This window comes from Armigeres subalbatus, chromosome 3, assembly GCF_024139115.2.
Source record: "Armigeres subalbatus isolate Guangzhou_Male chromosome 3, GZ_Asu_2, whole genome shotgun sequence".
Classification (NCBI taxonomy): Eukaryota; Metazoa; Arthropoda; class Insecta; order Diptera; family Culicidae; genus Armigeres; species Armigeres subalbatus.
The window spans coordinates 393,896,127-393,910,963 of record NC_085141.1 but is presented as its reverse complement, the minus strand read 5'-3'; the positions used below and the strand labels follow the sequence as shown (position 1 = coordinate 393,910,963).

At 40.2% G+C, this 14,837-nt stretch overlaps 1 protein-coding gene and 2 long non-coding RNA genes across 7 annotated transcripts in view; 1 reads left to right on the top strand and 2 right to left on the bottom strand.

Annotated features, from left to right (window-relative positions):
- LOC134226820 (mRNA (2'-O-methyladenosine-N(6)-)-methyltransferase) overlaps nt 1–14,837 on the top strand; it is a 51,818-nt gene that overhangs the window by 34,707 nt on the left and 2,274 nt on the right. For 2 of the 4 annotated variants that reach the window (XM_062707833.1, XM_062707832.1), the window contains exon 2: nt 13,187–14,818. In XM_062707833.1, coding sequence (XP_062563817.1) covers nt 13,208–14,818 — 1,611 coding nt within the window. In that variant the 5' untranslated portion in view covers nt 13,187–13,207. Of the gene's footprint in view, nt 1–13,016; nt 13,111–13,186; nt 14,819–14,837 lie in introns of those variants that run through there. The other 2 variants (XM_062707834.1, XM_062707835.1) reach the window with 2 other exon arrangements.
- LOC134223955 (uncharacterized) lies at nt 589–1,483 on the bottom strand. 2 transcript variants are annotated; one of them, XR_009982788.1, is made up of 4 exons: nt 1,328–1,483; nt 1,177–1,252; nt 874–1,101; nt 589–806 (listed from the first exon to the last, which is right to left on the bottom strand). It is a non-coding gene; the product is annotated as an uncharacterized LOC134223955 (long non-coding RNA). The 2 variants fall into 2 exon arrangements; XR_009982787.1 differs by having other exon boundaries at nt 874–1,104; nt 1,328–1,346.
- Nucleotides 2,394–3,379, bottom strand: LOC134223954 (uncharacterized). Its single transcript, XR_009982786.1, has 3 exons — nt 3,000–3,379; nt 2,697–2,924; nt 2,394–2,629 (listed from the first exon to the last, which is right to left on the bottom strand). It is a non-coding gene; the product is annotated as an uncharacterized LOC134223954 (long non-coding RNA).

Below are 14,837 nucleotides of genomic sequence, written 5' to 3'. Positions count from 1 at the left end.
TAATATTTTGGTTATATTTACAGCAAACACAAATTTAGCTTGATTTAAATATTTGCTTTGGTTGAATCAACCTAGAACACATGTTTGATTTGAATAATGCAAATCAACAATAAACAACCTGGTTTTTGATGGAAACAAACTAAAATTTAGTTGTTGAAAACTAATTTATTAGTTTGAAGCAACTATAATCAAGGTAGAAATAATATGCAATAATAATTAAATACGACTTGGTTTCATTGTTTATTCCAAACAAAAATAACTGGTTGGAACAAATATTCAAAGTTTTGAAGCAAACAAAATTCTAGGTTGAAAACAACCAACAGTTTGGTTGTTTCAAACTAAGTTCATTTATCTCCGTGATCATAGTGGTTGTTTCGTTTTGACAGCAAGCGAAACAAACAAAATTTTCGATTGAAATAACCAAATAAGTTAGTTTGTTTTGAAAATAAGGTTTGAAACAACCAATCATTTTAGGTTGTTTCAATCAATATTTGGTGGTTATGCTATAGCTGTTTTTCGGTTTCGTGCTAAATGAAAATGAGAAAATGGAATATTTTGTGTGTATTCAAAATGGTTTTAATTGTTGCAATTTATATGCACATTTCTACGGAGTAATGGATATGTATAGATTTATACAAATGTTCTACAACACATATTGTTCATTTGATTATATATCAGCCCATAACAAAATGCCATTGTGCTTCAGTGGATCCAGTTCCCTCGTAATGATTCCAAACCGTATAAACCCGGCTCTTCCTGCTTGCGGATCAGCACAAAGTATTATTTTTTTTATTACTGTAAGGATTCTAGATTGCAAATGATTTAGGAATTAGGAACATGTTTTTCCCGCAAACTATTAATGAAACAACTTACTTTTCACCTCGGTTATATGGGCATTTTTCATCCAACTGTAGACAGTAGAATAAACTTAAAACTTCACAAAAGGTTAAATGACCGCGGCTACAAACGTCTCCTATTCGATTCCCCATCGAAATCCGAGTCGAAACCCCGATCGGCATTCTAGCTGATTCGATTTCCTGGATTGCTTGCCGCTGAATAGTATTGAAAGTCGCAATTTCTATTCGACGACCCGGCAGTAATCTGCTGTTGAGTATGTTATAAAATTTTATGACAATTTTGCAGAATTCTTATTTGAATACTGAGTTATATACTAACCGTAATTCGTATCGCAGATGCACCCATAATGGGGCAAACTCCAAACCCGGGAGCGGAGAACAGCGGCATGATTTTGCTTAAAAAATCCAACAATAGTTATTAGTTTCCTTTCAAACTATTTGATTCAAACTAATATTTTGGTTATATTTACAGCAAACACAAATTTAGCTTGATTTAAATATTTGCTTTGGTTGAATCAACCTAGAACACATGTTTGATTTGAATAATGCAAATCAACAATAAACAACCAGGTTTTTGATGGAAACAAACTAAAATTTAGTTGTTGAAAACTAATTTATTAGTTTGAAGCAACTATAATCAAGGTAGAAATAATATGCAATAATAATTAAATACGACTTGGTTTCATTGTTTATTCCAAACAAAAATAACTGGTTGGAACAAATATTCAAAGTTTTGAAGCAAACAAAATTTAGGTTGAAAAACAGCCAACAGTTTGGTTGTTTCAAACTAAGTTCATTTATCTCCGTGATTTTCTCAATTTTACACTCATCCTAAATGTTTAACGCATATCAATCATCATGTGATTTTTCTCTGATTTATCCTGGATTTTTGAAACATGTTGCGAAGAGTTTGGTGGTAAATTAAAGTCACACGATCAAAAAAACGAGCGAAAAAAAAATCGTGTGAAAACAGAATCCTGTGTATATATTACGAAGATGAATCCATAAATTACATAACGCTAAAAGGGGGAGAAGACCGGGTGTTGGAAAAGTCCATACAGAATTTTCAGCTGATTTATACAAAATTATTTAATCCATAATTAATGGATCTTCCCTTAGTAGAAATAACACGGAGAAAAAAATATGGTAAAGACAAACAAATCTCAATTTATTTCAACCAAAATTTCAGGTTGATATATGCACAACCAAAAATTAATTTGTTTTTACCATGTAGTTTGGTTGAATCAAACTAAAGTTCAATGTTGATGTTTAATTATTTTTTTAGGTAATTTCAACCAATATTTAGTTCAGAACTACCATCATAGTGGTTGTTTCGTTTTGACAGCAAGCGAAACAAACAAAATTTTCGATTGAAATAACCAAATAAGTTAGTTTGTTTTTGAAAAAATAAGGTTTGAAACAACCAATCATTTTAGGTTGTTTCAATCAATATTTGGTGGTTATGCTATAGCTGTTTTTCGGTTTCGTGCTAAATGAAAATGAGAAAAATGGAATATTTTTGTGTATTCAAAATGGTTTTATTTATACGGTTGCAATTTATATGCACATTTCTACGGAGTAATGGATATGTATAGATTTATACAAATGTTCTACAACACATATTGTTCATTTGATTATATATCAGCCCATAACAAAATGCCATTGTGCTTCAGTGGATCCAGTTCCCTCGTAATGATTCCAAACCGTATAAACCCGGCTCTTCCTGCTTGCGGATCAGCACAAAGTATTATTTTTTTATTACTGTAAGGATTCTAGATTGCAAATGATTTAGGAATTAGGAACATGTTTTTCCCGCAAACTATTAATGAAACAACTTACTTTTCACCTCGGTTATATGGGCATTTTTCATCCAACTGTAGACAGTAGAATAAACTTAAAACTTCACAAAAGGTTAAATGACCGCGGCTACAAACGTCTCCTATTCGATTCCCCATCGAAATCTGAGTCGAAACCCCGATCGGCATTCTAGCTGATTCGATTTCCTGGATTGCTTGCCGCTGAATAGTATTGAAAGTCGCAATTTCTATTCGACGACCCGGCAGTAATCTGCTGTTGAGTATGTTATAAAATTTTATGACAATTTTGCAGAATTCTTATTTGAATACTGAGTTATATACTAACCGTAATTCGTATCGCAGATGCACCCATAATGGGACAAACTCCAAACCCGGGAGCGGAGAACAGCGGCATGATTTTGCTTAAAAAATCCGACAATAGTTATTAGTTTCCTTTCAAACTATTTGATTCAAACTAATATTTTGGTTATATTTACAGCAAACACAAATTTAGCTTGATTTAAATATTTGCTTTGGTTGAATCAACCTAGAACACATGTTTGATTTGAATAATGCAAATCAACAATAAACAACCTGGTTTTTGATGGAAACAAACTAAAATTTAGTTGTTGAAAACTAATTTATTAGTTTGAAGCAACTATAATCAAGGTAGAAATAATATGCAATAATAATTAAATACGACTTGGTTTCATTGTTTATTCCAAACAAAAATAACTGGTTGGAACAAATATTCAAAGTTTTGAAGCAAACAAAATTCTAGGTTGAAAAACAACCAACATTTTGGTTGTTTCAAACTAAGTTCATTTATCTCCGTGTACAAATAGGTTTTTTTCTTTCTCGAACAACAAAGTTGTACCGAAAGGCTATCATTTCACTCCAAAATCGAACCTTTTATAGAAATCCGTTGGGAATTGACTCAGCTCCTCGAGCTGAACATATATCTGTCTGTCCGTGTGTGTGTGTGTATATATAAATATATATAAAAGCGAAACCAAACGATTTAATCGAGAAAGGCATCGTCACCGCTAGGTGGATTGATTTGGGTTTTTTTTTCAAGCTTTTATTGGTATTGTATTTCATGATTAGCTTTTCCAAACCAAGCCAAAGTTAAAAGAGGCAACCAAGAGAGTTTTCATTCTAATTGCATTTTTCTATGGTTTCGTTTTAGTCATTATAGTCGCAAATTATATTTTCGTTTTTACTAGCTGCATCAGGCTATTGACATCCTATTGTTTGGCCCATCGCCAGATGTCCTGGGCTGTAATTTTTGTTTTCATACTGCGTTTCAATGATTACAGCGGGCTATATCTATTGATGATGATGACACCGCGCTTGTCACCGGCTCGAGCTGCATGCTTGATATCCCGAATAGAAAATACAATAGAATTACATTAAAATATCTAAAAATTACAATACATTTTATTGATGAACATTCTATTCTATTGTACTTCTATTGTACCAATTAAATTGCCTTATTGTTGTTCCAATAAACTTACAATAAAATCTATTGACAGAAAAATGTTGACAATAGAATAACAATAAATTCTATTGTAATGGCAAAAATTTGTTCGAGAAAAAAACGATTTTTTATTGTTACGGTAACTAACAACCCCTATTTTTTATTGTAGAACTGCCATTTACAATAGGATTTATGGTGGGAAACAATATTCTTAATTGTTATTCTATTGTGAGCAACAATAGAGATTATTGTAATTTCAATAAAATTTATCGTATTGTTACAATAATTTCTATTGTAATTCTATTGGACTTTTTTATTCGGGATCCTTGGTTTTATTCATGAACCGTTCCTATTCTAACAAGCCATTTTACGAGACAGATTCGAACAGCTGATCGAAATTTTGAGTGAACGGCTCGGTCTTTGTTTTGGTAAATTTGCAAACCATCATCAATTCTTCATCATCATCATCATTTCATTCCATTTTCGCAAATGTTCCTTGTAAAATGTAAATATTAGTGTTAGGTCTCCTGTCATTTGAGCTTTTTATAAAATGGCTTACAGTGTTCAATGAAATGGCCGTGTAAAAAAAATTCCATACAAACTTTTTGCAAAGTTGCTCCATTTTGCATGATTCGTCGAGAAATCATAAAACTTTTTTTACACGGATTTTCAAATTTTGAACTGAAAACTTTTTTTACACGGAACGCAACCCCGTGTAAAAAAAGAATCGGGTGTATATAGATCTAGAACCATAGAATGATTTTGATGAGTTGCACGTGACTACTTTTGGATTGACTTTTAAATAAACATTGGATTGAGTTTGAAAAAGATTTCATTAGGAGTGGTTAAGAGCTAAGTTATGATTCGATATGGATTTGAATTTTATTTGGATTGGATTTCGATAAGATTAAGCATGAATTGGATCTGGATTTGATTTGGATTGGATTTATTTGATTTGTATTTGGATTGGATTTCGATAACATTAGACATGAATTGGATCTGGATTTGAATTGGATTGAATTTGGATTGGATTTGGATTTGATTAGGATTTTAATTGGATTTGGATTGGATGTGGATTGGATTTCTATTGGATTGAATTTGGATTTGATTAGGATTTCAATTGGATTTGGATTGAATTTCTATTGGATTGAATTTGGATTGGGTTTTTATTTGCAACGTCCAATCTCTAATCACGCTGATGTGGTGAAATCCTGGGACGTAAAATCAATTCTTTACTGTACTCTTTAGCATAAAAAGGGCACGCACAAATTACGTAACGCTGTATGGGGAGGAAAGAGATCATTTACAATAAATTCATACGTTACATTTAAATCTTTAAATCATCCATACAAAAAGTGTTTCAAGAGGATGGGAGGGGGTTCAAATCGTTCAATGTTACTTTACGTAATTTGTGAACGGATCCAAAGGCTTCAGCGAAGGTCGGAACTTCAGGAACATGTGGTAACGGAACATTATCTGCCATAGACCAGTGCATGATGACGTAGGTTGACAGTTCACAGAGATTTTTCTCCGGGACTTAGCCTCCGGCGCAGCTTCCGATAAAATTGTTTCGTCATTTTATTCGCATGTAGATGTCCATTGCGATTGATTTCATGCTGAATGCAAAGAATAACACTAAAATATTCGGATCACAGCAATTTTCAACTAAAAATATGAATTTTAATTTTCCCTTCGTCGATTTTTCTTTTAACACCTTGTAAACAAGCTCTGTGAACTGTCAAAATAAGTGAGGTTAAGTTAGAGTTTGCATTGGTCTATAAACCCAGGCTATTGACATCCTATTGTTTGGCCCATCGCCAGATCGTAGCCAGGATGTCCCGGGCTATAATTTTTTTCATACTGCGTTTCAATGATGACAGCGGTCTATGTCTATAGGCCTTCTCACGAGACGTTTAAAAACAGCTGATTTTATCGTCAATTGACAGTTCTTCTATGAAAGTGACAGCTTCGGACTTGCAGGCCTGTTCAGTGGTTGTAAACAAAAGATATTTTAGTTACTAGATAAAGATTGTCGCTGTCGTCGCTGTCCGGAACATCTTTTGCTGGCGAGGATAGGGGAGCTAAATGTCAAAGAAGGAAAATCCATACGATTTGACAGGTATGTACCACACATGTTTCGGACAGCAAAACAAAGGGAACAGTAGCGACAATCTTTATCTAGTAACTAAAATATCTTTTTTGTAAACAAGTGCAGTCTCGGCAGTGTCACATGAAAAGGCCTATCGTCTATCTACACGGACAGATAAATCAACCCAAACTTTGAGTTCAATATACCGTGGACCCCCGATAATTTGAACGGTACCTCATTCAAATTAACGGGGTTCATTTTTAATTTGAACTTCTGGTTACTCTATTTGCATCAGAAAAACTGGTTTCTGGTTGCTCTCTTTGCTGGTTTGTTTTGATTCTGCATTCCTTTTCACGATGTTCCATTTTTCTTTCTCGATTCCACGTGCTAAATAACGTTTAAATCATTTTTAATTTAAACTATGTTCAAACGAACGGGGTTCAAATTAAAAGTGTTCAGATTAAAAATGGTCATATTACCGGGGGTGCACGGTACGCACTATTGAGAATATCGCAGAAAAAATTTACCCAAATTTGGGTAGTTTTCCCTTTCTTTCCCATGATTGCTATCTTTATTCTTTATTCTTTATTGTTTGATTCATCAACAGACAACTTAGGTCCTAATGATGCTTATCCTAATTAATACTAATAAAAGTAATGATATGGAAATGCTAATATCATCTTCCAAACTTGGACGTACATGTTCATGATAGCATTAGAGGCGAAAGTATAGAATTGATAGTTCCGTTAGGATACGGCAGGCATGAAGAATGTTTTTATAGAAGTCGATTTGAAAGCGAGCGGAGGCAATATTTGTGATGGCATATATCGCACGACCTTCCTTCTGCCAAGCTCCCGTATGAAGGGGGAGGGAAGAATATCAGTGTGGAAGCTAATATATCTCCACTGGCAAAAGGAAGGTGGTTTGACTTGCTCATATGCCATCGCGTGCGGAAGGATTTGCTATCGACGAGTACTGTCTCCAAATTTCTAATATGACATCAGCATTTAGTCGAATAGGATTTATTGCACAGTTCTGTTTTCTCATTGCGTCCGTCTCGTCGCAACCAACTTGGCTGCCTCGGAGAGAACAAAGCAGAGAAAGGCACTGCTGCTGTACCGTCGACCAATAACAGCTTAATTGATGGATGCCCCACCAAGGGTAGTACACTAAATTAATGATTTCGTGTGTGTTACTTCTACGTGAAGTTAAACGATTTACAATGATATGGAAATGCTAATATCATCTTCCAAACTTGGACGTACATGTTCATGATAGCATTAGAGGCGAAAGTATAGAATTGATAGTTCCGTTAGGATACGGCAGGCATGAAGAGTGTTTTTATAGAAGTCGATTTGAAAGCGAGCGGACTAATAAATAGTAATTAGAATAAAATCATCGCTACTTATGAAACATGGCAGAATAAGCCCTTGTAAAATTACGACGAATCGTCTGTCTGGATAGATTAAAATCAAAACATGTGGCAACCTCGTTGAATGCCCGCTGTAGACCCACCATCGCTTCACGTTGTCCGTAATTCGTTCTTCGAAAAGGACTCCTCAGCATTCCGTTATCTCGCAGTGCCCTAGGTCGAACGTTCAAGTTTACTGATTCCAGAATTTCAGGGCAGTCGATTCTGCCTTGGAGCGTATCAGCAACGACCATGGCCCGTGCAATGTGCCTCCGCAATTGTAGGCTTTCAAGATTAATCAATTGACAACGGCTGCTATAACTTGGTAACCGGAATGGGTTTCGCCATGGAAGCAACCGAAGAGCAAAACGAATGAAGCGGCGTTGAACAGATTCAATTCTTACTGATCCGTTCTGGTAATTAGGATGCCATACAGCGGAACAATATTCCAGCGTAGATCGAACCAGCAAACAGTACAGTGATTTCAAGCAATAAACATCGGTGAAACCCTTGGCGACGCGAAAGATGAATCCTAATGTTCTAGAAGCCTTCTCGATCACGTAAGAGACATGATGCTTGAATGTTAGCTGCGTATCTAGAATAACACCAAGATCCTTTATACAGTTCACACGTTGCATCACAATTCCATTGAGCTCATAGTTGTAAATTATTGGCTGATGTACACGAGTGAAAGAGATCACGGAACATTTGCTAGGATTGACAACCATCCGGTTCAATGTGCACCAAGCCGCAAATGAATTAATATCTTGTTGTAGGTTCATTCCGTCAGAGATAGACCGAATTAGTGCTTCATATCATCCGCATACGACAGTCGCGGTCCTCGAAGCACATTGTTTACATCGTTGAAATACAAGAGGCCAAGATGGCTTCCCTGAGGAATGCCTGAGGTTGCCAAAATTCAGTGGACTGAGAATTGCCTACCGTAACAGACAGTCTCCGTCCGGTGAGATATGAATGGAACCAGCGCAAAGATAACCAGCAATGCCAAATCTTTCCAATTTCGCAACCGTGATAGCGTGGTTAATTTTATCGAAAGCTGCAGATAGGTCCGTGTATACAACGTCCGTTTGTGCTTTCTGTACAAAGCTGTCGGTAATGCTCGAAGTTAGGCACAAAAGATTAGTGGTCGTAGATCTGCCTGAGATGAACCCATGTTGATCGGCACTCAGATGTTGCTTACAGTGAGATATGAGTGGTTCTGTTATAACTAGCTCGAATAATTTGGATGCAGCGCACAAGGATGAGATGCCGCGATAATTGTTGACATCTTTTCGATCACCCTTCTTGTACACGGGAAACATTGTAGCGGTTTTCCACACGGACGGAAAAAGTCCACTGGATTTGTTGCAAATCAGTTGAATGAGAGCGAGCAGAAGTTCGATGTGCCTTTTCAAAAACGCAGACGGAACGCCGTCCGGATCTGGATTCATGGATAGTTTTAACTGTGAGTTAGCTTTACGAATCATATCTGCATCTACGAAAAACGTGGCTCAAGTGATCCTGGCTGAAGGAACGTTGCTGGCAGCCTCCGCGATTATGACGTCAGAGATGACTTCATTACAATAGGTGCTCGCAAACTTGTCGGCAAATAGTTGACAGATGGATTGGGGTGTAGAGGCCACTTCCTCGTCCAGAGTCATTGTTGTAGGGAGCCCAGCTTCCCAGCTTGTTTCCTTTGTTCATTTATGTACTTCCAGAACGTTTTAGGCCTGGTCCTCAAGTTTTGCTGTATATTTTGCTGATATTGAGAAAAACAGAGTCGGCTAACAATCTTGTACGCAGAGTTTAATTTTTTGTAGTGCTCACGCAACGATAAGGAACCGTGTTTGGAATAGCGCTTGAGAGCAGCTCTTTTAGCAGTTTTATTCTACGAAGCTGACGGGTCTGCCAAGGACAACTATAAGGAGCAACGATTTTCTTAGGAACATGTCTTTCAATCACGTGTCCAATAATATGCGATAAAGTCAATGCCGCATTCTCTGCATCACAACCGCCAAGAATGTCAACCCAGTCCAATGTAGCAAAGAACTCAGCAATGCTATGATGATCGGCGTTATGGAAATTGTAGATTATGGGCTCGATCGATGCAACAACATTGGCTCGCGTGTTGTTCAGCTTGAGTATCAACGAAGAATGATGGTTAACTACTTTAACTAACGGTGATGGAGCATGCAAAATTAGCGGAGCAGCGTCCTGAGCGCTAACAAAATACAGATCCAGGCTGCGATTATTTTCGTTTGTAACGTGATTGATTTGACGTAACGTGGCTGTGCTGTAGTAATCGAGGAGTTTGGAGGCGTGACTGTGTAATGAAGATCGTTCCATATCTATGTGAAGGAACCCGTTGCAGGAGGAACTCCACGAAATTCCTGGCAGATTGAAATCGCCGATAATGATGATTTCGTCCGAAGCATTAGTCATTTCTATCACTGACAAGACTGATTGTGTGTGAGCTTCGATCAGTGTATCATCGCGAACACGATCAGGAGGTATGTATAGTGCACACAGGAACACCGAACGATGGGAAAGCTGGAGGCGCACCCATACTTGCTCGACACATCCCCATAAGTCGTTGTAAATAACTCTTGCTTTCCGTTTTTTATTCACTGCGATTAGGACGCCTCCTCCAGTTGATTTGCGACTGTTCATGGGGCCACGGTCGCAGCGAAAAACTTCGTATTCAGGCCCAGAGACCTGACTAGATAGGGTACGGGAGTCGAGCCAGGTTTCAGCCAACACAATCACATCGTAGCAATCATCGGACGTGGCAAGAAAATATTGTTCGACATCACAGTTCATCCCACCGGCGTTCTGATAATATATCAGCACTTCGTCAACGCAAACGAGGTTGGAATCCACAAACGGGGCTCTAGAAGTTTGAACGGCATCAGGCGGTGAAGGTTCAGGGATGTAAGAGTACTTGCCTGCAATAGCAGGTTGGGAGCTTCCCGATCTACATCTAAGTTCAGGGCCAGGACGACTTCGAAGAACGTTGGCTGCAACAGGCGCGACTGAACTAGAGCAACCGGGAAATTCTCCCAAAATGCTTTTCATGGGGCGTCCTGGAGATCCAATGGAAGCTTGTTGACTTGCGTTGTGGACCAGCAGAGAGGGATGCGAATCTCGATGGAAATCACCACCGGGTGAGGTGCTGGAATTTTGAGCAGCATGAGGCAACGAAGGTGGAGGTCCTGGGTCCTGGGTGGAGGAAAATTCGTCACGCAGAGAAGAACTACAATTAGAAGAATACTTGCCTGTGCAAGCATGGTGGAAGCCCCCTTTTCTACCACCAATCTCAGGACCCAGACGGCTATGATGATCGGAGGCAGCAGAGAGCGGGACTGGATTGGGGCGATCAGGGGCTTCCGACAAGCTTTCTATTGTGCCTCTGGGTGATGCGGAGTCTTCAGGAGATGTGATTTGGCATCGTACGGAAGGACGTTGGGCGGTTTCGCAGTGGTTTTCAATCAACATGCCGGATCCTGTCCGGAAGTGGGAGTCAGAAACTGAGAGGCGTTCGGGTCTGGAGATATGACGACAGACGGCGTGTTCACACGGGGCATCCATAGGTTTTTTGAGAGGTCCTCAAACTCTCGGAAAAGTATTCCTGTCGGCCAGGTGTCTGGGCGGAGTGCGACTTCCTTTAGTCTTACGGCCAATCCGACCTTGAACGAAACGAAGCTCATTCTGCTAGTATCGGCACCTTTCTTCACTAGCGGAATAACCTTAACGGGATCTTTGCACTGGACACATTCTTTCACCAGTTTTTCAATGGACTCGCATTGCACACTAGGATGTATTCTTGAGAGATACAACCAGAACTGCTCGACGGATTCAGGGACAGTAAGAACCTCAGCAGAAACAGAGCAAACACATGCTCTAGTACCGCTAACGAGAGATTTGCTGATGAGCAAGCTATCATCGCGACGTCGTTTTAAAGGTGGTTGGCGTAAGAGAGTTCTCGGACTGGACCGACTCGGAGTAGTAAGAGCGATGCCTTTCGACAACTGAGCGATCTGATTTCCTTGCTTTACGATTTCCGCTTTGAGTTCAGCATGGGCGATCTCATGTCTCTCGGTAATTGCCTCGATCGTGTTACCGAGCGACGAAACAGTAGACTTGAACCGTGCACATTTCATGAGTTTCGCGCAAGCGTCGCACATCCAGAACAAATTGGAATACGAGTTGATAACATTTACGAAGGTCTTCGTTAATTTAATGCTAGAGCACCTCAAATGGATCATTCTATCGCAGAATGCCATGCAAGAGATGTATTCTTCATCGTTTTTAACGGGCTTGGCGCAATGATCACAGGCGGATTCCATAATTAGTTTGGTGTTATTCTGCTTTATGAATCAACGGTGGAAATGCTCTAAGCACGGACAGTTTGAAAGTACGGTCTCCGAAAAAGTGCAGCAAGGGAACAGTGAAGCGAAAGATGTAAACACAACACCGTGATCGACTAATAGTTTTCACAATAGTTTATTATTATCAATTTCCCACCTTATCGGCCGCGACGATTTGAAATCGTCGCAAAACAAATTGACGCCAAAATCGTCGCCAGCAGAAATGGCCATAAGATCTGTCAAATCAACTGTGAACAAAATTTTATATACTCAATAATCACATTATTTCCCAAAATTGAGCCCTGTTTTAATGCAGATTGACATTATTTACTAATAAAACTAACATAATTTTAAAATAAAGAAGTTGGCGACGATTTTGATAGTGCCTAAAAAATGGTCGGCGCGTTTTGTTACCAAGGAAACAGACAATATACACTTATTATAACTTAACATCCACGCACGATTTCACAGTAATTAGTTAGAATCAAAACAGGAAAAATAATAAAATCGAATCGGTTCAACACGAAAAACACAGTTTAAAGGCTCCCCCAAACCTAAGCGATTTCATCGCCGCGACGGCGACAGCTAGTCGCCGCGACTCTATCGTTGGGTCGCTGCAGGCAATGTTCCATTTACGCTTCCATACCAACGGCGACAAAATCGCAGTCGCCAAGCGATAGAATCGCGTCACGATTGTCTCGTCGCGTGTGTTTGGGGGAACCTTAAAGTTGCGATACGGAACGCTTGACGGAACGTACACAGACCATCGACTATATGGTACACGGCGAAAAAAAAAGCAAGATGCAAACACCTCACCGAGGTTGCTCAGCCCAATAACCCAAATTTGAGTAAATTCAATATTCTCTATTTTGGGTTGATCAAGGTCCGCTTTGGATAAATTAAACTCAGCTTTGGGTAAATTGTTTACATGGGATTAAAGGCAAACTACCTAGTGCCAGAAAAGTCATTTTACTACGGTTTTGAGTGCAAACAACCCACTTTTGGGTAGTTTTGGTTTTCAGTGTAGTCTCGAGATCGAAAATTGGAGTCCAGTCCAGTAGTGATCGAAATAAATAAATCCATATAGCTTATGAGCAGGAGGCATCGCAAGTTTATAAACAAATCCATGAAAACGAACGTTTCGTAAAATTCTAACATTTTTTTGGTAACATTTTCCTATTCCCAGAGTTCCAACGACTAATGAATTATGAACGACATTAGTACCAACAATAAGGAAACGGTTCTTCCTGGCCCTTCAGCCTGGGAACAGTTAACTAACCCAGCTCTTGCCGAACAACATCAGCAGCAACAGCATTTGCAACATCAGCATCATGTTGCAGCACAACAACCGCATCTGCAACATCATCAGCCAACACAGATCCAACATGTGCACCCGCCCCAGCAGCCGCAACAGCAGCAGCATCATCTCCCGCAGCCGCATCCACACCCGCAGATGCAGCATCAGAGCCATCCTCAGCAGGGACCTCCCCCCCTTCAACATCCTTTAATTCAATCACCGCATCCGCACCAAACGCCACAGCATCAAGCGACCAGCCCAACTACAACCGCGGCACCGCCAATGACCCCGACTAAAACCACTCCTCCCGATATGTCGCATACTCCACAGACAGCGCCAGGTCCAAATCAAACGCCCGGGCCAAGTTACTCCGAGGAGCTTCACCCAGAACTGGTCAACCAAGGATGGCGTAAATTTTGGTCCAAACGAGAAGGGCGACCCTATTTTTGGAATAAACTCACCGGTGAATCTCTCTGGGAACCTCCGATGCTCAATAGGGGTAACCAACAATTTGATCCGTTGACCGATCCTCTAGGTATTTGTCATACTGGACAAAACGGCCCCACCTCTCAACAGCAGAATAACAATGCCCTCAAACGGAGAGCTTCTGAGGACACCCAAAACCATCACCAGCAAGGTACCGGAGCACCCCCACCTCTGAAGAAATACATCCTGCCCGGACCTTGGGACCTGGAAATACCAACCAACGTGGTAATGTATGACCGCATTCCAACGATGTATCCGCATCCGTACCCAGAAGTGGAAGCAATGCGAGGACTTTTTGCTGTACGGCTCTATAAAACATACGAAGATCTCTGCACCAAACGAGAAGCCATAAATCCTCCCTGTGGGTCCTTCAATCGCTGGCTCATGGAGCGCAATATTATAGATCATGGATGTGATCCGATGCTTCCGAGTGACTGTCAGCCGGAGATCTCACAGCAAATGTACCGGGAAATCATAAGGGACATTCCGATAAAAATCGTAAAGCCAAAGTTTACCGGCGATGCGCGGAAGCAGCTGTCCAAATATTGTGATGCGGCGAAGAAAATCGTCGAGCGGACCTCGGCCTCGGTTGAAAGCAAGAAGGTGGTCAAATGGAACGCGGAGGAAACATACGAATGGCTGCGGAAAACGGTTGGCGCAAGCTACGAGGACTTCCAAGACCGTTTACAACACCTCCGGCGGCAGTGCGAGCCGCACATTGTAGAGACGGTACGCAACAGCGTGGAACAACTCTGCCTGAAGATCTACTCCCTGTCCAAGCAGCACGTGAAGACGATACGGGACCGGCACAGTCAGATACTGAAGGAAAGTGGCATCCAGGAGCTAACGCAGCCCCTACAGCCGCCACTGATGCGCAAGGTCTGGTGCTATCCGATCCAGTTCGCCATCCCTTCGCCGCGGATGCCCCAGATCGACTACAACACCGACCGCGATCACATGACCATCAAGTACACGCATGCCTCTATCCACGGGTCGGACACGCACACGATCAACAGCTCTCATTTACAAAAATTGGTAAGTAGTAATAGTAGTA